Source organism: Lissotriton helveticus, chromosome 4_1, assembly GCF_964261635.1.
Source record: "Lissotriton helveticus chromosome 4_1, aLisHel1.1, whole genome shotgun sequence".
Taxonomy (NCBI): Eukaryota; Metazoa; Chordata; class Amphibia; order Caudata; family Salamandridae; genus Lissotriton; species Lissotriton helveticus.
The window spans coordinates 1,691,100,240-1,691,128,169 of NC_136063.1; the positions used below are offsets into that span (position 1 = coordinate 1,691,100,240).

The window sequence follows — 27,930 nt, forward strand, 5'->3', positions numbered from 1 at the left end:
TTGATGCGGACACAGCCAGTGGAGAGAGATATGTGGGTGATTGTGGTACAGAATTGGGCGATGATATGTTTAAGGACAGGGACAAGGATAGATGGTAAGTGGTCTTTTTGTGTGGGAGGACGGTTTAAGATTACCAACTATTTTAAGGACTTCTAGCTCAGTCATGGGGAGGAAGTTGATCAAGGAGGCATTGTTCTTTAATTGAGAGTTAGGGGAGTTGGATTCCGGAGATGTGGTAGGGTGTGGGGAGTGGTTAGTGGGGGCTGAGGGAGTAGTCAGGTGAGGAGAGTCGCTGGGCCTCGGTAGAATAGTGGGCGAGCAAAAGAAGGGGTCAACTGGTCGAGGGGATGTGGAGAAGGCATTAGAGTTAAGGTCAGGATTGCATTTGGAGTTAGAGGGGAGCTTCGTGGGAAGGAAGGATTGATCCATTTTGGCTATCTTTTCCGAGAAGAAGTGGGACATTTCTTCACATCTGGCTGAGGAGGAGATCAGAATTAGAGGTGCAGGGGCAGTTTGGTTTCAAATGATTTTGAAGAGTTTCCTCGGTCTGTTTTTGGCATGATCAAGTTGTGTGCGGAAAAAGGATGCCTTTTCCTTTAAGATGTGTTTTTTGTACTTGGATCTAGCACGTCTGAGGAGTGCAAGATGGGAGGGAGATGGATGGATTTAGTGAGCTGGGTGCTAGGGCCACTGCACCTGAAGTAAGTCTAGTATGCTTCTATGTTGCACACCCATGAGTCTGGCAACACTGGTGTCAAGAACAAATAAGAAAGTGGGGCACAGATGCATAAATACAAACAAAGATGCACTGACTTGCTTTCTGTTGACAAATGTGTGACAACAGGGAAGTGTCTCCCCTTTCTCATGCCCAAGGATGAAAGACTAATGGCCTGATTAGGATCTTGGTAGATAGGATACTCTGTCACAAATGTAACGGATATCCCATCTGCTGTATTACAAGTTTGATTGGATATAATGGATATCCGTCACGTTTGTAATGGAGTAACTCTCTCTGCCAAGATCGTAATCAGGCCCTATATGTTAGAAATGGGATTCCTGGTTAGCTGAGGTATGCACCCAGGCCTGGCAGGATTACTCTAGTCAGATTAAGCTAGATACACAGTAAGGTAACCTGTGCTCACCCTCTCGTTGCTTGGCTCAAAGCAGTCAGGCTAATCTACAAATGCAATGTGTAAAGTATTTGTTTAACACACACACACTGAGTAACACAATGAATACACCACAAAAAGACTACACAAAGGTTTAGAAAAATAGAGAATAGTTATCTGAGCAAGATAAGACCAAAAGGACAAAAATCCAAACAGTAGAAGTCGAGATATTAATTTTTAAATATTAAATCAAAAATAGTGCTTCGAGATCATTAGCAGTCAAAAGGTTACTTGAGGTCGTGTGCAACAGGGCAAACCAAAGTTCAAGCCAACTGCAATTGAGGGCAGGCGGGCTACAGGACCAACGGACGGCCCACTGAGAAAGGACATTGGATGGAGAAAAGGTTCGACACTGAGGGTTTGGTGCTTCAATCTTTTCCATACAGTCATGTCGATGCATCGTTGTTGAGCTTCACTGAAGTAAAGGCAATGCATCATCATTGAGCCATGCAACCTATGGTACCACTGTTGTTGGGCAGCCTCTGCATCAGCGTTGCAGGGCAATGGGCCAGAATTTCTCACAAAGTCGATGCAATGTGTCGGTTTTTGATGGAAGCAGCTGCAGGACCTACTTCTGCCCAGAGCTTGGAAGGGGCACCTCAGGCAAGGGTAGGACTCACAGAACGCAGAGTCCAGCAGCACGAGCAAAATTGTAGGAATCCTTTGGTTTTCCCTGGGACTTCATAAGAACAGGAGGCAAGCCAACTAGCCCTTGGAGATCAACTGGAGGAAAGGCAGAGTACTTCCAGAAGAGTCAGGGAACAGCAGGCAGGAGGGCAAAAAGCAGAAAATCAGTCCAGTTTAGTCCTTTGCGCAGCAAAGCAGTCCTTAAGACAGAGGTTCAGTTCAAGTTCGAGAAGTGTCTGATTTCAGAAGGTCAGAGGCCAAATACTTATACCCAAAAGTGCCTTTAATGTAGGGGGTGACTTCAAAAGAACTCTCCAAAGTGCTATAGGATCTCTTTCAACCCAGTCCTGTCTGCCAAGCTAATTCTGGGGTGTACACCAGTGCTTTGTGTGAGGACAGGACACAGATGGTCAGATGTAAGTGTGAACCACCTTTCCCCCTTTCAAACCAGGTAGGCTATCAGAATGCAGATAAATGCAGATGAGTACTCGGTCACACCCAGCCCTTCCTGTGTTTGTGGCTGGCTAGAGGGAATGCACAACGCGTAGCTGTCACACAGCCCTGACGTGTATTGGAGACATGCTGTCAGGCACAAAGAGCAGTAAGTGCAGAGATATGTTCACTTTCTAAAAGGGGCATTTCTAAAGCATTAATGTTAAATTGTATCATTACATTCGAAAACATATGAATTATGAAAAAGCTACTCTTCTCTGATATGGAATTACAGCTTGGAAGTATATAAATTAATTCCCAATGCTGTCCTATGAGAGGTGTGGGCCTCACAGTAGTGAAAAACAAAATAGGCTGTTTGTCACTACCAGGACATGCAAAACATAAAGGTATATGTCCTACCTTTTATTTACATAGCACCCTGCTCTTAGGGTTACTTATGGCCTATCTTAGGAGTGATTTATGTGTAATAAAAGTGGAGTTTAAGGCCTGAGAAGTAGTTTTAAATGGCAAGTTGAGTGTCCGTAAACTGCGCACATGGGCAATGCAGTTGCAGGCCTGAGACAGGTTTGAAAGACTTCTTCTGTGGGTGGCACAACCAGTGCTACAGCCCAATAGCAACATTTGAAGTACAGGCCCTGTGTAAATGGTATACCACTTTACAAGGGACTTATCAGTACAACAATTATGCTAATCAGGTATACATCAATGCCATCATGATTAGGGGAGAAGTACATGCATTTTAGCACTGGTTAGCAGTGGTAAACTGCTCAGAGTCCTAAGTTCAACAAACATAATCAGCAACAATGGGAGACAACAGGTTGGGGGAAAGACCACTGTAAGGATGGTAGATCTAAAACATGCTCCTCCCCCAGCTGAAAGTGGGGAGAACTACCCAACCTCTATGGAGTTCTCATCACTGAGGCAGAAAAACCTGGACAGACCGTCAGCACTGGCATGGTCTACTCCTGGTCTGTGTTCCACTCTGAATTCCATACCCTCTAGAAAAATGGACCACCTCAACAATTTTTGATTCTCACTCTTCATTCCCATGAGCCACCTTGAAGGGCCTTTGGTCTGCCTGCATCAGGAAGTGAGTGCCAAACATGTATGACCTCAACTTCTTCTAGTTCCCTGACCGCAGTAAAAGCTAATCTCTCAATAGCACTCTACCCCTCTGTACCATGCGGAGTAACCTCCTGGAGGTGAAGGCTGCAGGTTGGTCTAGGCCCTCCTCTTTATGTTGGGAGAGTTCTGCCCCTATGCCATGCTTTGAGGCATCTGTCTGAATGATAAACTCCTGGGAGGAATCAGGGTCCTTCAGCACAGGAGCTCTTTAAATGGCTTGGTTCAGGGAGTCAAATGCAGTTTGGCATGCCTCTGTCCAAATCACATTTCTGGGCTGCTTCTTGGAATTCAGCTCAGTCAAGGGGGCAACAATGGTGCCAAATCCCTTGAAAAACCTCCTATATCACCCAGTGAGGCCCAAGAATGCTCTGATCTCAGTCTGGGTTTCGGGGGCAGCCAGTCCATGATGGTTTTTTACTTGGCCTGAAGAGGTTGCACCTTCCCCCTGCCACCAGGTGTCCCAAGTACACCACAGAGCCTTGCCCTATCTGGCACTTACTGGTGTTGAAAGTAAAGCCTTCCTGCTGTGGAGCCTGAAGCACTTCCTGGAGGTGAAAAAAGGTGGTTCTTCCAGCTAGTACTGAAGACAGCTATGTGATCCAGATAAGCAGCATAGAAGGCCTACATACCAGCAAGGAGCTGGTTCAGCAGCCTCTGGAAGGTGGCAGGAGAGTTGTTTAATCTACATCTGCCAGTTCCATGATGTGATAATAGAGGTACTGAGATACTAAGCAGCCTCTAACCGATCAATAATCTCATCAGCCCGGGTGCTGGGGTGAACATCAGTCTTTGTTACAGAATTTAGCCCTTTGTAATCCACACAGAACCTCAGTTCAGGTGTGGTGCCCTCTGGGGCAGCTTTTGGTACGAGGATCACAGCACTAGACCAAGGGCTACTGGAGGGTTCTATCATCCCAAATTCCAGCATTTCGGACACTTCAGCCTTAATGCTGGATGTCACCTTATCTGACATCCTGTATGATTTATTCTTGACAGAGAGGTTGTCTGCAGTGTCCACAAGATGGGTTCATATGTGAGTAGTCCCAGGGATAAAGGAGAACAGAGAAGAGTATTGCCTCAACACTTGGTGGCAGTCTCTCTGTTGTTCAGGAGATAGAGTCGGTGAACGGATTACCCCTTTCACTGACCCATCCTTCTCCTTGAATTCCAAGAGGTCGGGAAGAGGTTCACTCCCCTCGCCCTCTTCTCTACCAGTCATGATAAGCATGGTAAGCTCAGACCTCACTAAGTGTGGTTTGAGGCGATTTGCATGCAGCACCCTGTGGGGTTGACTAGTGGTTTTGAGGTCCACCAGGTATGTGGCCTCATCTTTTCATTAAATCATCTCATATGGACCATTCCAGTGGTTCTGGAGGGCCATGGGATTTACTGGCTCCATCGCCCAGGCCAGGTTTCTGTGATACCACTCATTCTTGACTTTCTGGCTAGCTTCAAGGTTGGTGGAAGCTTGAATCCATAACTTAGCCATCTTGATTCTGAAGGCCAGCATGTAGCTTACTACATCCTGCAGTACCTTCCTGGGTGCTTGCTCCCACTCTTCTTTCAACAGACTTAGATGTCCTGTTACTTGGTCACCATACAACTGCTCAAATGGACTAAAACCCACTCCTCTCTGTAACAACTTATGGTATGCAAACAACAGGCATCCCACTTTTTTCTCAAGGCCTCAGGCATGCCTTTCTGGGTCTTGTTGAACCTCTCAACAAGCCCATTGGTTTGTGGATGGTAAGGGGTGGAGAACCTGTATGTTATCCCACACTTCTACATTTACTGCATTTAGGCAGACATTAAGTTTGTGTCCCTGTCAGACACAATTTCCTTGGAGAAACCCACCTGGGTAAAAATTCCCATCAGGGTCTTTGCTCCTGCATTTGCTGTAGTAGTCCTCAGAGGGATTGCCTCTGGGTACCGAGTGCCATGATCCACGGGAACCAGGATATTTCTGATGCAGTCTTGGGATCCATAGGCCCTCATACAATGTCGATGCCCACCCTCTCAAAGAAGGTGCTACCAACAGGCAGTGGGTTAAGAGGGGATTTCAGCCTCTGCCCTGTTTTCCCACTAGCCTGGCCACTAGCCAGGCACGTCATACAAGATTTGCAGAGGCATTGGAGGAATTCTTGATCCTAGGCCAATAGACGTGGGTTTACTCTTTAAAAATGTCTTGTCTTGGCCTATGTGTTCTGCCTGGGGAATCTAGTGAGCCAGCTCCAGTAGGAAGGCCGGTTAGCATTGCAGGACCACCCAGGCCCTAGATGTCCCATGCCCGGGAGCCTTAGACTCACTATGCAGGAGGTTTGCCTCTGAGTAAATGTGGTAAGTACCAGAGGCATCATCTGCTGCTAGGGTTTCAGGCTGTTGCCTCATGCCCACAAGTATTGGGCACTCCCTTAGTGCCCTACAGAAATCCTCCTAGGTGGGTCCTCCTTTCATATGCCATCCTGCAAGCTCAAGGGAAGCAATGTCCTCCTCAGTGGACTCTGAGATGGCCACCGCAGGTGCCCCGTCCATCTCACTGGAGGCACATTTAGGGGCTGGTTTATCATACCCTCTGCCTTTACCCTTCTTTACCGGCCGGGCCATTGTTCCAGGCTCCAGCCCTTCTTGCCTCCCTTACTGGGCAGCCTTGGTCCTTGTTGTGACACAGATCCACTCAGATAACCCTAACATTTCCACATGAGCCTGGAGTTCCACTTCCTTCCAGGTAGTGTGGGTCAGGTCATTTCCCAACAAACAATCCACAGGCATGGCAGTACTCACTGAAACTCTCAAAAGACCTGAACACCTCACTCAAATGGAACCTGGGCCACATGATAGCGATCCTCTCTGTTCTTAGCCATTACAACCTGGTCGAATGCATTAGAAATGATCTACTCTGACTCCTTACCATAGTCATATTGGCTCCTGTATTCCTCAGATCATGAACACCTTGCCCATTGATGGTGACCCATTGCCTATACATTGTAATATTTCAGGTCACATGGATCTTAGGAACAATCTCACTGTTACACAGAGACACTAGGGTAACCCCTATAAACTCCCCCCTCATTAACTGGGACAAACTCCTCCGGTAGCACTGTACAGCCACTGCTGGAATCTACCCTCCAGTAGGAACTGGTGTTCTTTTTGGACACTTGGGATCCCGTTTGAAGTGTCCAGACTCGTAGGACTCATAGCACTTGAGAGGCTTGGGCTGCTGACCTTTGTCAGGGTAAGTTTTCTTCTGGTGGCCAGATTGGGAAGGTGAACCAGAACCTTACCCCTGTGAGTTGTTCTGGTGGCCTTTAGAGTTTTCAGTCTTTTTACCTCCCCCCACCTTCTTCTAGTTGGAACTCTGACCACCCTTTTGGGATTCCCCCCCAGAATACCATTTTGGACAATCTGTTGCTGACCCAGAGGTCCACCTCCTCAGCGTGCTTCCTGGCGTCAGTATGCTTATTATCAATCAGGTGTTGGTTCACTCTGGGAAACAAGTATCAAGAAAGTGCTCCTACAAAAACAAGTTGTACAACCCTTCATAATCATTAACTTTGCTGCCCCTCACCCAGCCCTTCAGTGCCTTGCCAGAATTGTCCAAGACATCCACCCATATTTGTGTAGAGAGTTTGAGACTAGCCCTAAACCATTGCCTGTACTTCTCAGGTGTAAACCCAAACTTCCTGACTAAAATCGTTTTAATGGCAGTGTAGTTGAAGAACAAGACGCAAGTCAGAAATCCCTTGGAGATCCCTTAGAGGGTGGGCAGAGTCCTTCCAGTAGAGTCAGGGAGCACCAGGCAGTATTGCAACAAGCAGAAAAGCAGTCCTTCCTGAAAAGCAGTCCAGTTGAGTCTTTTAAGCAGCACAACAGTCCTCTGACAGGTTCAGTTCAAGATCAAGAAGTGTCTGAGTGCAGGGGGTAGAGACCCTTTACTTATACCCAAAAGTGCCTTTGATGTAGGGGGCGACTTCAAAAGTACTCTCTGAAGTGCACGAGGATCCATTTCAACCCAGCCATGTCTGCCAGGCTAAGCCTGGGAGGTAAATAAGTGTTTTGTGTGAGGACAGGAAAAAGCCAATTTAGGTGTAAATGTGAGCCTCCTCTCCCCCTTCCTGCCCAGGGAAGCTATCAGAATGCAGTTGGGTCCTCTGTCATACCCAGCCCTTCCTGTGTTTGTGGGTGTCTATAGGGAGTGCACAAAGTGTGTCTGTCACCCAGCCCAGACATGTTTAAGAGACAAGCTGTCAGTTACAAAGAGCAGTAAGTACAGAGAAAACATTTCAACTTTCTAAAAGTGTGTGCAGGTTGTTGTGTTGCACTCCTAATTAGATCCAAAATGTTAAACTATGTAAACCAACGAATAAGTTTAGTGTGCACTCCTGCAATCTGAGTGGATGATCTGGAAACAGTGTGCACTACTAGAGCCCACAGTAGGGTCAATCATTGAGTCAAAATTACACGTGTATATGCATATCTTCAAAAAAAATCTAAACATTTTAACAACATGGTTCTTAAAAAACAATGGTTCGAAGGTATATAAAAGTCTCAATAAAACGGAGAAATATGGATCCAGTCAATTTAATGTCATAGACCAGATTCTTGACTCATAACACAGAGTTCTCAGATGATCATGAAATTCAATGTGCTTCCCAATGCATTTCGGGCTTCCAGTGAGCCCTTTGTCACGGGAATCTATAAATTAAATAGAAGCAACGATTGTCTGAATATACACCTGATTCATATCAATCTTAATACAATGTAAAACAACCTCATACGTGAAAAGACAGCAAATCAATGGTATGTGTGGCTCATATGTTTAACCATCATCACAATTCATTCGAGAAATTGTAGGCAGATGCCAGTGGAAGATATATAACTCAAATCCACATAGTGAACTGACTCAATTTCTGAAGTAAAACTGCCCAGTGGCATGATAAGCTTCCATTGCATGTGGTGAGGGCAAGGATAGAAATAGATAGTAATGGACAATAAATGAAAAGTAGATAACAGTGAGAGATAAGAGAAAGAGACGGATCCACTGTACTCCCTGTGCCCATGAAAATAATCAGTGACAAAACTCATGCTCGTGACCATAATTAAACCGAACCCAACTGTGTCACCAGTGGATGAGAAGTAAATAACTGCATTCTTAATCATCTAAAAGAACTCCAAAAAGTGCTCAAAAATGGAGATCCGGGGAAGCCCTGACTCCAAAGAAAGCCGATTACTCCTCTGTAACTAACATAAAACAATGTATCAAGAAAAGTGTGACCGATAATGAACGCATGCAACAGACAACTGAATCAGATCAATACCATTAGTGCTCAAAAAGACAAATAATCAGATAAACTTATAATCTCCAAATCTAAAAGAAAAGAATATGGACCCAGTAAGCCAATCTTTTCTATCAATACACCAAAAGTGGAAAAAAAACATAGAAAAATGGCATGCCAGTGTACTCACCAGAACCCAAGAGGTCGTGCTCTTCTATAAGTTGAACCCGGATGCTTCAAACCAGCTTTTATCAAGACGAGTGTGTTCTCGTCTACGTTTAAATGCGTGCGCATTAGGAGTAACAAGAGGACTGCAAACAGAAGTCCATAAGCAATACTTTCAACTTTCCAAATCTAAAAGAAAAGAAAGTGGACCCAGTGAGCCAATATCTTCTATCAGTTCACGAAAGTGGTAAAAAATGGTAAAACAATAGTAAACGGCATGCAAGTGTCCTCACCAGAAAACAAGAAGTCATGCACTTCTACAAGTCAGACCCGAATGCTTCAAACCAGTGTGTGCAAAGGCACGTGTACGCTTCCGCGTTTAAATGCGTGATATCAAAAGTAAAAAGAGTATTGCGAACAGCAGCCCAAAGCCATGTTTTCAACTCTCCAATTTATTAAAGACGACAGAAAACATAAACATTAAACACATCTCCTAAGTTCTCCAAACCTACGCTAACAAGGACACACGTGCGCGTATACATTTGAATGCATGCATGTTTACAGTTAAAAGTAAAAACAGCCCGTAAATCATGCTCACAACTCACTACTAAATAATGTGCATTGAAAGAAAATGATATATGCAACATCATACATGAAATTAGGACCTTTGGTCCTTCGACCAGTCCAGTCACCCAACAAATTCGAGAACTTGAATATTTAATGCGTAGAGAGTATAACCAGAGACTCCATGCCACAACACTGGTACCAGACCAAAAATCTAGTAGGATCCCTAGGGGTTTGGGACTAGCCATTAAACACATGATGTTCAAACTTAATAAGAAATTCATGGATAAGTGGTATGCCATTTTAGATAAATGCTCGTTACATCTCAGGCTACTTATAATAGAGGAACTGTCACAGGTTCTTTCCGGTCTTAACCACTTGGATGCTAAGGCCTTTTCCATCCTTCTCATGTAATTTCCATTGAAATGAATGGCAACTCCATGACGAGCTGAGCTCGTCATGAGCGTCGAAGGGGTTAAAGAAGAAATCAAAGAATAAAAGACTCATTGGCATATCGAATGGATTCAAGTATTTGGGATACTCAACAAGATGACATCAATAGCAAATTGGATATTTATGCTAAGGAGATACACAATCGGAAAATATGAATGTTTAAGAGATACACAATAGACTATAAATTAGATGAAGTTTACATTTGGGCGGAGGTGTACGCCCAAAGGAGAAACTTTAACAAATCGAACACTGCATCCTCTGAAGAGAGTTTTGTTTCCCTCAGTGAAACCAAGGCTAATTGCCCCGCCCCCCAGTAACTGAGATGTTGTCTAGAGGTGAAACAAACATTGTTACCAGTGACCCATCTACTTCCATGGTCTCTTTTTTAGAGATAAGACCAGCAGCAAACAACCCGTTCACGCAGCCATCAGTAACATCTCAGGAAGCAGCAAAACCCACAGAGGGCACAGATTTCATAAAACCGGCAGGATCTTCCAGGTGACAAACGAAAAAACACTAGTGATCAACATCTCTAGCACCACCTTGACACTTTACAGACATCGGTCCTTAATAAAGGAACTTCTTTTGTTCCGACAATCCACACCAGATCTCTTGACACGGAGATATTGGTTTACAGAGTCACCAGAAAATTGTGTCTTCAATATTTAAAAAAAAATAAAAATTGAGATTCCACTCACATTAGTCAGGAAGAACCTAGATATCGAGAATTCAAACCAAAGAGTAAGTTTGTGTCTCCAGTGTCCCATAAAGCTATTGACCTATTTGAGACCCTCGTTAAGAAGGATCTTAAAAAAGTATACACTTTCACTATTAGACATACTAATATGTCTAAACAAGAGAAAGCCGCTTTAAAAGCTCTCACCAGCAATCATTCATTAGCTTTTTCACCAGCTGACAAAGGGAGAGAACTCGTTGTAAGGGACCGCCAGTTTTATGAAATAAAGGTTATTGAACATTTGCAGGATGATCTCACATACTTGCCATTATCTGATGACCCAACGGTTTTGTTCCAGAAGACTCTCTCGACATTACTCTCACGCGCCTTGGACATGGAATGGATTACCAAGATCACTAAACAGTTTCTATACATTGAACATCCCAAAATACCTTTCTGCCTAACAAACATGATTAATGTGTCCTCCTGTAATGCAACTGGTGCTATGTAAAGCCTCTGATACCCGATTCAAGTCAAGTTCGGACTATATAAAACTCTGTAAAATAAAATAAAAATTTTAATAAAATAAATGTTACCGAAGATTCACAAAAACCTCAATGACCCCCTTTTAGACCAATTGTTACAGGCTGCGGGTCAATTCATGAACCACTTGGACAATATCTTGATTGTTTTCTACAACCAATGGTACAAGCTGGTTCATCTTATCTGCAGGACACAATTCATCTACTGAATTTACTTGCAGATGTTCATTTGGTTTCCGATGAGCAGATCTGGCAATGCAGGGTGGACGTGGTAGCCTTGTACACCTCGATCCCTCACAATGAAGGAATAGAGGACATTGAATGGTAATATTTAGGAGTGGGAGAATTGGAAGCCAACAAAGTTTTTCTTCTTGAGTTGTTACATTTTTGTTTGTACCACAGTTATTTTCAGTGGAAGGACACATTTTTTCTTAAAACGAATGGGACATCCAGGGGATTCTCGGGGGCACCCAGTTATGCTGATCTGTTTATGCAGGAATTTGAGACTGAACATATTTTGTCAGACAATAAGTGGACGCAGAGGCTTTTATTGTATCGTCGCTATATTGATGATATTCTTTTAATTTGGAAGGGAGATTTACTAGATTTGGAGAATCACCTGGAAGACCTGAATCAGAAGAATCCTAGTATCCAGTTCACATATAGTGTTCAGCCACAGAAGATCAATTATTTGGACACGGAAATCACCTTAGTAGGGACACAGATTCGCACTGAGGTATATAAAAAGCTTACAGATAGCGATAATGCACTTCTATTCAGTAGTTTCCACCCTCCAACTCTTAAGCGACACTTGCCATTTTTTCATTTAACCTGAATAAAACGGATCACTTCAGATGCTGACAGTTGTGTCATTGCTATGGATGAATACAAAAAGCGATTTTTGAAACACGGTTATCCTCTGGAAGTAGTCGATCATGCTGTTCAAAGAGTATAATCCTTGGAAAGATAATCTTTATTGAAGAAACAGCACAAGGATACCCAATCTCAACCGGTTTTTGTTTCTACATTCTCCACTAAATCATCACTGATTAAGAAAATCATTCTGGAACGATAGGAGTTGGTTCAGACAGAACCTGATTTATTTGCCCAGCTGCCTTTATTTGCATATAGAAGAACCCGCAATTTGAGAGAATTGTTGACAAGACAAAGCACTACTGGGAAGATCATGCACAAAGGGATGAAAACATTTTTACAACTGTACTGATTTTAACAATGTGTTGGAAGGCTGGACCATTTTTCATCCTTGGACTGGGAAGATGATTAATCTGAACTACACAGCAGATTGTAACACTCAAGTGGTGATTTATGTGATCAAATGCCCATGCGTTTTACTTTATGTGGGTAAAACTGAAAGAAAAATCAGGATAACAATGACGGAACACAAAAGCAGCATCAGAAACAAATCTTTAAATTCGCCACTGGCTGTACATTGGAGTGAGTGTCATCACGCTATTGCGCAAATGCATTTCACTATTCTGGAGGTAGTCCAACAGCAAGTGGACATGGATTACAACAAGAGACTATTACAGCGTGAAACGCATTTGAAACGGTTTTTGGACACTTCAATTCCAAAAGGTCTCAACAACAAAATGGAATTTGCATGCTTTTTATATTTGTTAACATCTGGCATCATCTCAGTTTTTTAACCTACACTTAGGCAGGTTCATTTAGCAGTGACTATAAGGAGGGGTCTGATTTACATCCATTTATTTAACGCATGTTTATACAACACAAACAATTACAGATTTGGGGGATTGATTCTTTTTCACTGTGTTTTTGATTTGTATTTTTCACATTGGACATTCATGTCCTCTAGGCTCTCTCTTATCCCTTTGAATGTGAGCAATATGTGTGAGTAGTAATTGGATATGTGAAGTGATTGTGGAGAAGCGTGGCTCAGTGGTTAGAGGCGGCAGACCCGGAAGCTGAGATCAGCCGTGGACCAGGGTTCGATTCCCCGCCTTGGCGGGTCTCGGGCTCAAAAAATTCCACGGACTCGACAATTCTCGCTCCGGTGCCTACTCGACTCACGGGGTCACACTCTGCGACTCTGGGTAATAGCTTGCTTAATCTCCACTACAGCCCCTCGCGGCGGGATGCCTGGCTTTCACCTTGTGAATACCCTGCCGGGGTATCTCACAGGGGAATACCAGGACGGGTTCCCTAAGCAAGCGCCTTGAGACCCCTGGGTGATTTGTGCGCTATATAAATCGAAATACATTTACATTTACAAGTGTTGGTGCGGTGGTAAACAGCCATTACAACACGGCTTTAACACCGCATACCATTACATTGCAAGTGTTGCAATGTAACAACGCGCATCATTACTACGCATACCATTACATCGCATGCGTTTTTACAACGCATGCGATGTAATGGCTATCCACATAGTTGTGAGGAAACTGAGGCTCTTCCGTTTCCTCACAACGACGTGCACCGCCCCTCAGACATCGCTGGAACCAGGAGAGAGGAACCACGAGAAGAGAGAGGTAAGTGGGATTTGGGGTAGGAGGAGAGTCTTACTGAGGGTAGTGTTTTAGGGTAGTACTGTGATGTGTGTGTAGTGCAGGGTAGTGTTTTAGGTTTTAGGGTATTGTCGGTGGGTTTTGCAGGGTAGTGTTTACGTGTAGGGAGCGGACTGGAGGTCGGGGGAGAGTCGTGCTGGAGGTAATGTTTTAGGGTTTAGGATAGTGCCGTGTTGTGTGTGTAGTGCAGGGTAATGTTGTTGGGTTTAGAGTAGTGTCGGGGGTCGTGCAGGGTAGTGTTTTTAAGTGTAGGGAGCGGACTGGGGGTTGGGGGAGGGTCATGCTGGAGGAAGGGTTTTAGGGTTTTGGGTAGATCTGTGGTGTGTGTGTAGTGCAGGGTAGTGTTTTAACGTTTAGGGTAGTGTTGGGGGTCGTGCAGGATAGTGTTTAAGTGTCGGGAGCGAACGGGGCTTGTGGGAGGGTTGTGCTTGTGTAGTGCTTTAGGGTATAGGGTAGTGATGTGGTGTGTGTGTAGTGCAGGGTAGTGTTTTAGCGTTTAGGGTAGTGTTGGGGGGTCGTGCAGGATAGTGTTTAAGTGTAGCGGACTGGGGGTCGGGGGACGGTTGTGCTGGTGGTAGTGTTTTAGGGTTTAGGGTAGTGCCATGGTGTGTGTGTAGTGCAGGGTAGTATTTTAGAGTTTAGGGTAGTGTTGTGGATCATGCAGGGAAGTGCTTAAGTGTAGGGAGCGGACTGAGGTTCGGGGGAGGGTTGTGCTGGAGGTAGTGTTTAAGGGTTTAGGGTAGTGCAGTGGTGTGTGTGTAGTGCAGGGTAGTGTTGTTGGGTTTAGGGTAGTGTCAGGGATCGTGCTGGGTAGTCTTAATGTAGGGAGAGTACTGGGGGTCAGGGATAGTCATGCAGGGCTACTAAATTAGGGTTTAGGGCAGGGTAGTTTCACTTACACTGCATACATTTACCATGAGTATAGCTTTACCACACATGCCTTTGCGTTGTAATGGTATGCATTGTCAAAGCATATGCGTGGTAAAAGTATGCAATGTAATTGCACGTCATTGTAATTTCAACGTGTAGTAATACCTGCGTTGTAATGGCACGTGTGGTATTAGTACACGTTGTAATGAGTCATATTGGCGTAGGGTACTCCAAGTGCATCTATTCCAAAGGTAATAGGAAGTATCATAGGTTTCATGAAAGGTATATGTGGGCTGCTGCCATTCCCTCCTTGTTGCCTTGATTTGAGCCAAAGCATTTTCCCTCCCACCGTCCCTTATCCCTTGGACCATTGTACATAGCTTGTGAGCCCACAGAGCAGGAAAGCAGATTGCTCCAGACCTGCTAGAGACCGCAGCACAGTATGTTGTTTAAGGGGGCACCCATTTAGTTCTGAGACATCAGAAAATATAACAATGGTGTAATTACAACGGTTTATTATACATAAACCTAAACCACCCTCTTCCATCCTCTCCGCTCTCCTCACATCCCCTCTCCTCTTTTTACGTTCTGTTTTCTCCTGTCACTTTTCTAGTGCATGAAGCCAGTGTGAGAATTGAGAAATGTAGGCTTCTTAAAAAAGCGTATCTATTGTGTGGAAACATATATTGTTTTTACTGACAAACATTTTGAGTACTTCCACTTACTATCTTTTCCTTATTTCCCCAGCTCCAGGAAGGATTTGGTTGGGAGCCTTTCAAACAACTTTTCTCCGCCTACCATAATATTTCCAAAGTCAAGAAAGAAAACAAGTATAAGATGAATCTCTGGGCAGATATGTTTTCAAAAGCAGTTGGGAAGAATTTGGTTTCATTCTTTAAATTATGGGGATGGCCTATTGACAATGAAGTCTCCAATAATCTATCATCATTGCCTGACTGGGAGGAGGATCCAATGAAGAAGTATGTGATGAAATTAGCAACTATTCGAAATTAGCCTTTTGTTATTGGACTGGAAACAAACTTGACTAAACCTTGGCTGTGTCATCCAACCGCACCAAAAGCATGCAGTATCCAAATCTTTGATAAAAAACACATATTAAGCTAATAGAATTTTAAACCAACTTTTTATTATGTTTGGTCTTATACCCATCCTTAGAAAAGCTTCCACTCAAAGATCGTCCTTGATAAATCATCCTAATGTTCGATCATTTAAAATCAAATGTAATTTTCTAGCAACTATAACAACTCTCTGAAATTATATTTCTAGTAGAAATTCCAGATGACCAGTTACAAATGATTTAAACTCAATCCACTTGGTAGTGTATGTTTTAGGACATATCATACACTGCTACATACAAAGCCCAATTTAATTCCAATTCCATCATTCAATTGGTTATCTATAACAGCCATTAAAGGCTTGCTCCAGCGTTTGGCGAGGGCCTTTAATAAGGGAGCAGGCCTTTAATAGCCGTATATCCCAGCTACGTGGGATATAAAGCTATTAGAACATTTTGCCCCTTGAGGGCATAAGTTCTAATTACTAAAATAAAGGCCTCATGGAGCCCAAGGTGGTTGAAATGCCTTCAGTTTCCGTGAGGCGTTTGTTCACAGCTGCTGCTGTGAATGTTGAACAGCTAACAGCTGCATGGAGGGACATGGCGGTTACTTTTGAACATTCACAGGAAGAGCTGTGAAAGGGGGCCAAAATCAGCCCCAGTTCTCATCAACTTGACCGAACAGCTTTTTGTAGTTCAGCCAAACCAGGGAGACCCAGCGCTGAGCAGCATTCACCCTTCCTCGATCTGAAGCTCTAGTAGCACTGTGCTACAGAAGGAGGGATGGGTGAAGGCTGTGTGTGTCCTCCTGCATGGCCTCTGCCTTTCTTTTTCCTCTGCCTAATTAATATATTTTCGAGATGCAGGAAAGAGAAAGGCAGAGTCTGTGTATTAGAATATTTAAATTTTGTGTTGTAGCATTGACATGCTGGGCCTTTGGTTTGTACAATCTAATTATGTTATTCCTATTTCATTTAACCACTTGCTACCTGTCAAAACCTCCTTGGTCCTCCGATGGATCTTGTTCTGTTCTGAAAAGGACTGGAATACTCAGAGGATAAGCAATTATTGAATGTGGCCCAGGAACAAGATAATTACTACAAAGTTATATTCATAACATTCAGAAACCTAATTCAACCAGAAAGGAACGTTGGTCAAGTGATTTACCCATAAGGAAATAATGAGTCAGAATCAACAGATTTTTAGGTTAAATATAAAAGTTTACTATTTCAGTTTTAAGGGCAAAGAACATTGAATGGCACACACTTTTAATCCTAAAATCATAATTATTGTTAGATTTAATAAGTAAAACCAACACTGCAAGTTACAAGGATGACAGTGAAATTAATCTTCCTCAAAGGAGGGAAATCATGGATATCCATAGCATATAAATCAATGGGATATCAGTTGAGCCTCATACAAATCATTAGGAAAGTTCAGTGTGTTCCAAATGACCAGTTCCAGTTTGTTAAAGACAGGAAATCTGTCTCAGTACGTCGCTGTAACATCGGAGTCACAGCAGCATGGTGCAAACCTATTCTACCAAGCTAGCATACTAGCCGGCAGCCAAACTCAGTGTTATGCCACAGTTTGCGTTGTCCTTGTCAGTCTTTAGGGGTAAAGTGGGTAAGCCAAGCCAGTCTCTCAAAGGCAAAGAAGCATCTATCTCCTGTTCAGTTCCGAAATTTGCGCAATTATGCTTCATTAATTTCTGGGGGACACCCCTTGGCATCACCAAATTTGTCAGACCACTCTGTCCCATTGGTCGTCTTCGATAGGATGAGGTGATGCAGTAGATAGAAAGTATGCAAATCAGGAAGAATTAAGTAGTCCAAATCACATAATTTCCTTAAAATCATTGTATGTTTAGTCATATGAACAATGTGACACTCAATAAGTAGGCGAGTTCATGCTCTCATATTTCCGCCTGCTAGTTCCCATGCATCTGTTCTAGCATGTATCAGTTTTTGTTGAGAGTTCAGTCAAATTGTGCTACCGATGTCAAAGGAAGCAATTGATAGTTAGAACACAAGTTCCCATAGGCTGCAAACTATGCAGTTCATAAGTTCACTTTCGAAAAAGGAAGAAAAAGAAGCAAATTTTGAGGTCTATGTAAATAAAGTTCTCTTCACAATGCGAAAATATGAATCTCACATTTCATAACATGAAGTATTAATCTCCCAAATTAATGCATTAAAAAACATTTCAATCAAATCATACTTAATTCATGTAATTATAGGGTACTCATACATATTTTAAATGTTTATTAAAAGTTTTTCACACATATAGATCATCTAAGTCTTTCTATGATTATATGTTATTAAGGCACACATATTTAAAGGAATGTGAACAGGAAAGATTCACGAAATACAGCTTTAGCTAAAATTTGTATAGCACCTACTTTTCTTATGTCATTTTCAGTGCACGTTACTTATTTAATGTACTATTTATCTCTAACATAGGAAATATACATTTTTGCATGTAGAAAATCTGTTTGTCATTATCATTATACCATTATTAAACCCTTAAATCAATGTCATTAAATAGGCTAAATTTCACATCTATTCAAAGGTTTTACGATGCATTATCTAGATCAGAACTACATTTTGTCATTTTCCAGAAACATGAAGCTTAATTGTCTTCAGTGTAGCTATCAACATTCCAATGTTCTAATATAGCCTTATAGCCCACCTTAGCGGGCTCTACCAACCATTGAAGGCCCACTCTAGCGTTAAAGGCCCAAACCGAAGAATGTTCTCCTTTGTAAAACAAAGGCCTCATGGAGCCAGAGGGGGTTGAAATCCCCTCGGGCTAAGTGAGGCCTTTGTTCACAACTGTTGCTATGAACAACCACTAAATGTTGATTCATCAAGCTTCTACCAGCCATTAGAAGCCTGGAACACTCCATTGTCTTCAATGGATCGCTCAACATTCCAATGGTTTGATAAAGCCGAAGGATTCCACTTAGTGAATTTTATCTAAAAGAACATTCTTAACTTTTATTCTTTTAACAGGTCAAACAAAGCCCATTGTCCAGCAGCCTATATGTTGTCATTCGATCTAAGAAAAATGATTTGCTATGAGTCAACTAGAATGTCCACCAAGGCCATTCTATAGCCCTATAACCCGCTGTAGCGCGCTATACCGGCTAATAAAGGTCCGCTCCAGCGTTAAAGGCCTAAGCCAAAGGCAATGGCTTTTAACAAGGGAGCAGGACTTTAATAGCTGGTATAGCCCAGCTGCAAAGGGCTATAAGGCTATTAGAACATTCTGCCACTTGAGGGCAGAATGTTCTAACAAAGACCTTTCGGAGCCCAAGGGATTTAAATCCCCTCAAGCTCCGAGAGGGTTTTGTAAAAACAACATTGGAATGTTACTCTGCAGGACTTTACCAGCCCGTAGAAGCACGGAGCACTCCATTGTCTTCAATGGAGTGCTCCACATTCCAATGTTCTAATACAATTTACGCTTGTGGCAAGATAAAAGGCAGAAATTACCAGGGTGCTACTGCAGGCTAGTATTAATCAACATGAAGGTTGCCAGCACCCAATGCTGAGGCTAGGTTAAAAAATCATGGAGAGAAAAATATAATGTACTCCTCTACAGAGTGCCATAATTGTTCTGAATGCGTTCATTTTAACGGCTTCTATCCTTAATTGAATTATTCAGGAAGTAGTCCCAAACACATCTTAAACAAAGTAAATCAGACATTCTGCAACTGTTTCACGGAAGTCGTGCCAGTGATACATTTCTGAAAAAAAGTGCAACATGTGCACTGCTTTTCGGACTACAAAATAAATCAGATTGGAATTAAAGTCTACACTGATCATCTTTTACTCTAAAATGAAGAACATGAATACTAATTCAAGATTATATGAGCCTTCAAGTGGAGAGATTTTTCTATCACCCCTACTTACCTTGTATAAAAGAAATTCACAAAAACACACCCAAGGGAAAACATTAATCAACACGGAGTTATTTGAAATGCAAAGATTTTTTCCAACCAGTTTAGTTTTACTGATGCGCATTACTAAATAAAGACTTGCAAATGCCACAGCTTATTTTTCTAACCACTAAATTTAGCGCATGTTAGCACATACCGCAACACAAGCAGTCCAAGTAAAGACATTAAATACATGAAACCTACTGTTTAATGTGTTTCTTTAATAGCTTTTCACTAAATTCATCCCATAAGAAAAGAGGCCATATCAGTCTCTAAACCTTAAGGGCCAATTACCCATCGCTTGGGTGAAGGTTTTTAGGTTTCGCCCTGGCGTTGCAACTGCGTAGCAGTTGCTGCGCCCACGGCGAAATCTTATGTCTTACATATGGGGCTTTGGTCACGCCTCTGTCTCCCATTGGCAAGCTCCATAAATGGAGGCTAGCCATTGGAAGACATCAGCGTCAATCACATTCTCCCGGTCAGAACGCGAATCGTGGGCATTTCTGACTCTTTTTTTAAGTCCCGCCCCTTGTCCCGGGCCGCGCTGTGATTGGCTGCCGGCCCGGGACACCCCCGTGACGTCATTCCCCGGGCCGCGCTGTGATTGGCTGCCGGCCCGGGACACCCCTGTGATGTCATTCCCCGGGCCGCGCTGTGATTGGCTGCCGGCCCGGGACCTGAATTGTTCTTCTTGTTTTTATAGTGACACTAAAGCCACCCAACGGAAATCAATGCAGACAGTAAGCAGACTGCACGATTTGGTAAACCCACAAAAGCCCTTTGTTGCCTAGTAGGTGAGATATAAATATACAGAGTAGCTTTAATTTTCACTTTGTATTTACTTTCAGATGTTAAAAGAGAAAACACACGCACATAACGATAGCGTCAGAGCAAGATCAAGTTTGCGCTATATAAAACTTTATCTGGCGCGCATATATAGTTATGTGGAAAGTATTCACATTTTACACAAAAAAAAACTCTGAGCCCAAACCCGCTTTCTTGAAAGGATAATGCATTATTAAGAGGGTACGGACGGGCTGCAGCAGCGAAGCCTCGGCACACAGATGCACTTAGCATGGTGTCACTTTACTGAAGACGTCCAATCTGGCACGCGGCACCCACCCTCGAGCTGCGGGAAACTAACATGGCGCCCACAGAGGACGCGTTGTTTGTGTGAGCCACGTTTGTTCACATTCTGTTGGACTGGTACCAGCCCTGTCCTCGCTCGCAGCGTGCACCTCAGCCAGCTGAGGGCCTGACAGTCTTAATCATTTTATAATGTCGAGACGTGCAATACAAGGACTGGCAGAAGTAAGCAGCAAGTCAGCAAGAATTGGTGTATACCAAACAAGCACTGACAAACACAATCAACACCTGTGGAAAGAACGGTGACGTTGACAATCTCCTGCAAAGATGTCAAATCCACCACAGCAAGATGGTGGCAACGCTGCGGTGGCTACCCCAGCTGAGCCTCGAATATCACATCTGCGTCCCCCTGAACCACTGACGCTAGTGGCTGGTGGAAGCATGGGCCCCCGATGGCAGGAGTGGCTAGAAGATTTTGAGGACTATCTTGAGGGGTCAAAGGTCACTGTAGATAGAGACAAACTCATTGCATTGCGTAATTTGGTTGGCAAGGAAGTCTGCAAAGTGATTAAAGAACTGCCGGCAGACGACAAAGAAACATATGACAAAGCAAAAGAGGCGCTGAATAAGAAATTCATACACAAGAGGAATGTAGACTACGAGAGATATGTATTTCATCAAGCTCGTCAAGACAAAGAAGAAAGGATGAGCACCTTCATCTCCAGACTCCGTCAACTATCTCAATATTGCAACTTTGATGTGTTCTCAACGGAAGACGCTATCCGACTACGTGTGATCGAGGGCTGTCACTCCGAGACACTGCGGAGGAGATTGCTAAGAAAAAGCCATAATCTTGATGAGATAGAAGAAATGACAAGGGTACATGATCAAGCGGAGGAACATGCCAAATCCATGGAGACAGGAAGAAGTGAGAGGAAAGAACAAGCATTCTGGACGCAAAATACCAACTCTCACAGGAGTTCGGGAGAACGACCGAGGAGATCCCGACCGGCCTCTCGTCATCAACACAAAGGACGTCAACGCTACGGGTCTGGCCGGATAGACAAGAAAGCAGAACATGCAAGAAAGTCAGAACGGTCTAGAAAATGCTATCGATGTGGATACGAGTATCCACATGCAGATGTGTGTCCGGCGATGGGTCAACAGTGCCACAAGTGTGGGCGAAAGAATCACTTTGAAGCGATGTGTGGAGTATACAACAAAGAACGAAGAGGTGAAACGAACAAGCTGCGGTCCGATCCCAGAAGACATCACGCCAAAGCAGTGCACGACAGGGCGATGTCATCCTCTGAATCGTCCCGTTCCAGTCGAGATTCTCGTGGATCCCAGTGGACCAGAAGGTCACCGAAACGATCACCGTCGAGAGAATCAAGATCGACGTCTGCAGAGTCTGATTATACAGATGAATATGTTTGCATGGTATCAGACCCAGATCAACTAAAAAGGTATCCCCATTGGACATAAGAGTGGGGACCCATGCAACACAATTCATGCTCGACAGTGGGGCATCCCTCAACTACATGCCCGTGACAGAATACAATAAAATGAGATCACCACCTCACCTGAGTCCAGCACATGTAAGAGTCTTCACCTGGATGGCGAAGAAACCACTTACATGTTTAGGTAAATTTGAAACAACTCTCACCCATGAAGACAAGTCTGTGACAGCATACATCCATGTCATTGAAGGCCCTGAGGCTGAGTGCCTCCTCAGCTTGCCGACTGCGGAACGTCTCCGCCTTGTGGAGATCCTCTATAGACTCAGTGATGATTCAGACATAATCCGTAAGTTCCCTAAGCTGTTTACTGGACTTGGAAAGATGAACAAATGCCAGATCCGTCTACACATTAACGATCAAGTGCGCCCTGTAGCTCAACACCCTCGACGAGTGCCTTTGCATCTTCAGCAGGCGGTGGAAGATGAGATCCAGGAGTTGTTACAAACTGACATTATTGAAAAAACAGACGGTCCCACACCATGGGTGTCACCTGTTGTCATCGTCCCAAAGAAAGGCACTCCGGACAAAGTGCGCCTATGTGTGGACATGAGACTCCCCAACACTGCCATAGAAAGAGAGAGTCACCCGGGACCCCACCTGAGTGACACGATAGCCGCCCTGAATGGAGCCAGAGTATTTTCTAAGCTTGAATTGAATAAAGGCTATCACCAGCTGGAACTCCATGAGAAATCAAGATATATAACCACTTTCGCTACCCACTTAGGTCTGTTTAGATACAAGAGGCTGAGTTTTGGCATTTCATCAGCAGCTGAAATATTTCAGGAAATGATTCGTCAGACCATCAGACACATACCCAACTCGCTAAATTACAGCGATGACATTTTGGTATATGGGTCGAATACACAGGAGCATGACAAGGCGCTGGATCGAGTGTGCCATGCCCTTCTGGAGGCCAACCTGACCCTAAATAGGGACAAGTGTGAATTCCACCAATCCACCCTCAAGTACTTTGGCCATGTGTTCTCGGGAGCAGGCATGAGGCCTGACCCGGAAAAAGTAACTGCACTCAATGCTACCAAGAGTCCCCAAGATGTGAGTGACATTCGTTCCTTTCTGGGCATGGCGAGCTATTGTGCCCGAAACATAAAAGATTATGCCACTATCAGTCATCCACTGAGAACCCTCACCAAGCAAGGACAAATGTTTGTGTGGAGCTCCCAATGTGAGAGGGCCTTTCGGGAAATAAAACAGGCCGTTGAAGCGGCGGACAACCTGGCATACTTTAGCCCCAAAAGAAAGACTGTAATAACGGTGGACGCCAGTCCAGTGGGTCTAGGTGCCATCTTAGCCAAGTACGACAAAGACACTGATCAACGGCACATTGTGGCCTATGCCAGTCGCAGTCTATCTGAAACCGAAAAGGCCTATTCTCAGCCAGAAAAGGAGAGCCTTGCAGTCGTCTGGGCTTGCGAGCACTTTCATGTCTTCATATATGGTAAACATTTCACCATGATAACGGACCACCAGGCGTTGGTCACCATATTTGGCAACCCCAATGCCAAGATGCCACCTAGAATCGAACGATGGGGCCTGCGCCTGCAATAATATACATACACAATCATACACAAACCGGGGAAAGGGGAGAACCCCGCGGACTATATTTCCCGACACCCTCAGGCATCCCAGGCTTCGCCTCCATCAATAGCTGAAGAATATATACACTTTGTAGTAGGATCAGCCCGACCTCCAGCCATTCCACTAGAGGCAATCCAGGAAGCTACTGCCCAAGATGAGATTCTTCAGAGAGTGATGCGCCGGCTGCGCTCCCATAGATGGAGGCATGACAGCGAGGAAGAGAGGACCGATCCTCAGGTCCGCCAAGAAATGCAAGCGTTCAGGCACATCAGTGACGAGCTATCTGCCACCTCGGAGGGGCTCTTCCTGAGAGACCATCGGATTGTCATCCCGAGGCAGTTACGACAAGGAGTCATTAACCTGGCTCATGAAGTCTACAGGGGAGTGGTTGCAACCAAAAAAAATCTCTGTGAGCGAGTCTGGTTTCCGCTGCTCGATTCCATGGTGGAGGCCACCCTCAAGGATTGCCCCCAGTGTCAACTCGTTAGCCATGGAACACCACCAGCCCCGCTTCAAATGACTAAGTTACCCAGTGGGATATGGCAAGAACTAGCCATGGACTTTTACGGACCCCTCCAATCTGGCAAGTATGTAGTGGCTATCATGGATGAGTACTCGAGGTTTCCTATAGCCCAATTTGTGACATCTACTAATGCTTCCTGCACAATTGCGGTGCTGGATGAGGTGTTTGCCACATGGGGTGTCCCAAAGGAACTCAAAACAGACAATGATCCTCCTTTCAATGGCCAGGAGTTTAGCGAGTTCGCCAGAAATCTTAACTTCAGACACCGAAAGGTCACGCCTCTGTGGCCACAGGCTAATGGCACCATTGAGCAGTTCATGGCGACTCTGAAGAAAACATTTAAACAAGCCATGCTCGAGAAGAAAGACTTGCAAGTTGCCCTCAACGAAGTCCTGCGAGCATACAGAACTACCCCCCATGCCACCACAGGAAAGTGCCCGGCCACTCTTATGCTGGGGCGACCCATCAGAACAAGGATTCCGACGTGGGAGGGTGCTCTGCGACCAGTGTCTCCGACACGTGTCCACCAGGAGGTGGCCCTGGCTGATCAAGCCAGTAAGAACAAAATGAAACTGTATGCAGACACTCGAAGGAGAGCCAAGTCTCCTTCACTACAGACCGGGGACTGTGTGGTGGTCAAACAAGAACAATCCCGAAAGACAGATTGCACCTTCAAAGACGAACCCTTGGTTGTCACCCAACAGAAGGGCACCATGGTCACGGCGGCGTCTGAAAAGAGAAGGATTACCAGGAATGTGTCCCATTTTCAAAAGTGCACACCTGGCCTGAAAGAGGCGCTTGAACAGGATGGAGATCCACCGGAAACACCAAGACCCAATCAAACAGGCCCAGTCCAGCGACCTGATCAGAGGACTGACACTGAAGTGGATGATGGTGGCATGAATCTGCGACCCAGAAGGAACATTCACAGGCCTCAGAGACTGATTGAAGAACTCTAATAAAGTCAGTTCATTCTTTGTTAACAAAGGAGGAGATGTTATGTTTTGAGCATTCTAGTAGTTGGGCGTGGGCGGAGTCATGGGGTGGAGGAAGAGCAGGGACACGGGCAGGAAAGGGGCAGTTAGAGTAGGGACAGGGACGAGTAAGGAGTGTGCCAATAAAGCTCCAGTAATCTCAAGTAAGTGTCTGTCATTATTGAACGCACAACACTACAGACCAGGAAGCTCGAGTTCCTGTATCATACCATGCTGGGTAGAGTTACGGTTTCATCAAAAGTCAAACTGATAAATAAGGATAAATTTCAGGGAAGCTGTCTATGATGACAAGAAAGGATCCTTCCTTCCATGTGTAGGTTGGCATATAGTTTCTGGTTTTGGGAACTGATAGATCGGCTCAACAAGAACAAAAACAAGCACTGGCAAAATCAATATGCCTTGTTTTTATGAGATAAAGCATTCAAACCAGACAACAACAAATGGTGTGGAGGAGCTGGTGGTGGTGGTGTGGTAGTAATGGTGGTAGTGTTAATGACAAAGGTGACAGCAATGGCAGCGGTGATAATTATATAGGTCAGGGAACAAACATGTGTGTGGGGAGGGGAGAAGGGGGCAATGCCTCACACTCTAGTCCAGACAAAAACAAAACTGGTCACTGAAGTAAAGGACATACCAAAAATTGACCGATTTCCATAAACAATGCATGAATGAGATACTGAATTGATTCTCTGATGACAGTGTAGTTTTTTCAATGTAAAATTGGCCCATGTGTTGCAATGCAAGCACTTCATATGGATTGGACAGGTAACGAATTGGCCAACGGCGTGAGGTGAGAGAGTAATACTCCTCTGGATTGAGACAACGCTGATTATGCAGTCTTTAAAGAATTAGTAACAAAAGTCGACAGGCAGCTATATTGTTAATCCATACCTAGCAAAAACTGACCTTAAATTCGGCAAATACAGCTTAGCTTGATAGTAAACGTGAAAATGTGTACGTTTGAACAATTTTGTCAAATAAAAGTAAAGAAAAAAAAGACTACAAGATGAGATATGCGCAAACAATGGCAAAAACAGGACGGTCCTAGACGGTTGTAGAATCCTCCAGGGAGAGGTCCACTGCTGGTATTCTATTCAAGACTGGAAAGCACTAGGGACCTGAATGGCAACAAGGCACAGATTCTTCTTTCAAGTGCCTCCTACAACAAGGCACAGACCCGCATAGACTCTAGGAGTCACGCCCCGTAAATGCAGATTTCAGAAAAACCTAGGAAGGAGCCCGACGCTTGGAAAGGAGCAACAAAAAAAAAACAGACCCACAGAGCATTTCCCTTGCGGGAGCGACCAGGGGCACCATCTGTTTGCAAGTTAATTACAAATAGATGTTGTCAAGGCTCACTCTCGCAAGGGAATGGCCAAACGTGCATGCGTTGCCATTGAAAGCAATGCAATGCGTGCACGTTTTTGGCCTAAAAAGCAAATCGATTTCAAAAGGTCTCCACCTAGGCAGCGCATATGCCCGGCTTAGGCGAGACCTAACAAGTGCAGAAGATTGAGGAAAGATGGTTGCTATCTCCATTTATGTATGAATGCATTACTTGGGTGTGGCACTTCTCTACAAATATTCAAATTTGAGCACGTTACCGCAGCTGGATTATTAGATACAGTTTTTCAGAACAACATTTGCTAAAGTTACCTTGAGCTACACGTTAATATTATTGGTGGACGCCTTGGTGCTACTTAACCATCCGCAGTGATCCAACATGATAGATAATTTACATTGTATTAAAAGCATGCGGGCAAATATCATGAGCCCCTTCTGTAATGAAACATTTATAGCAGCAAAGAAATATCAAGATAATAACTCATCCAAAACAAAGACAGAATGATAGCCTAGAGTATGTCATTATGAAGTCACTCCAGAACATCAATCCCATCACTCGCTCCTTGATAAATACTGTGATGTCTTCTTCTTTGCAAAACAAAGAACATGAAATGTCTCCTCTGGACTGGGGCCTATGTGTCAATTTATGAAACGTCCAACAACCCATCTGGGCATCTCACAAAGGGGAACAGCCTTTACAACGCGGGCATTACCACGCTCTGCCATTACTACGCTGCTTTTACAACGCAAGTCGTTTCAACAACTTGCGCTGGAGGGCACTGTTGGACAAGGAATAGTTTAATTTTCTATTCCAACACCTTCCCTACTGTAAGGTGGGCTGGAGTTGGAATCGAAAATTAAACTATTGCACTATCCAGCGCTTACAGCACGCGTGGTAATAGCCCACGTTGTACTATCATACAACCCTCAGAAAGCATTATGTGGTTTGAGAGTCACCTGTAATTTGTTAGTTCTACCACATTCAAAGCATTCTCTGACAAAGCAGTGAGTACTAATATTGATACCTTTGTGGGATGCCCAAGGATTCCTTTGCCCCAGGTTTGCATTTCACAATGCCAAAATTACCATCTTGACACAATTGGATGACTTTTACCCTTAACATCTGAGGTGCAATGATCTTGCCCTTTGTGCATAAGAATTTATCTTCCAAACGCAACTCACTCATGATCTCCCAAAACGCTTTCAGTAGATTTCCTACACACTCGTTCATCAGCCATCCCTTCCTTATGAAATCCTTAACTTCACACCATATTTTACCCTCAACATAACCTTCCTTTCCATTCTCCATTCCTCGCAAGAAATAGCCACACTACCTTGTCTTCCACCATGACAACTTGGAATTTATCCCACTCATTATGCACGTT

The 27,930-nt window shown here is 44.1% G+C and overlaps 1 protein-coding gene across 1 annotated transcript in view; it reads left to right on the top strand.

The window, feature by feature from the left end:
- The window catches only part of LOC144827650 (TRPM8 channel-associated factor homolog), a 340,419-nt gene extending 324,917 nt beyond the window's left edge, over positions 1–15,502 (top strand). Inside the window, exon 7 of the mRNA XM_078685891.1 lies at positions 15,211–15,502. Coding sequence (XP_078542017.1) covers positions 15,211–15,477 — 267 coding nt within the window. The 3' untranslated portion in view covers positions 15,478–15,502. The remainder of the gene's footprint in view (positions 1–15,210) is intronic.
- The last annotated feature ends 12,428 nt before the right edge of the window (positions 15,503–27,930 follow it).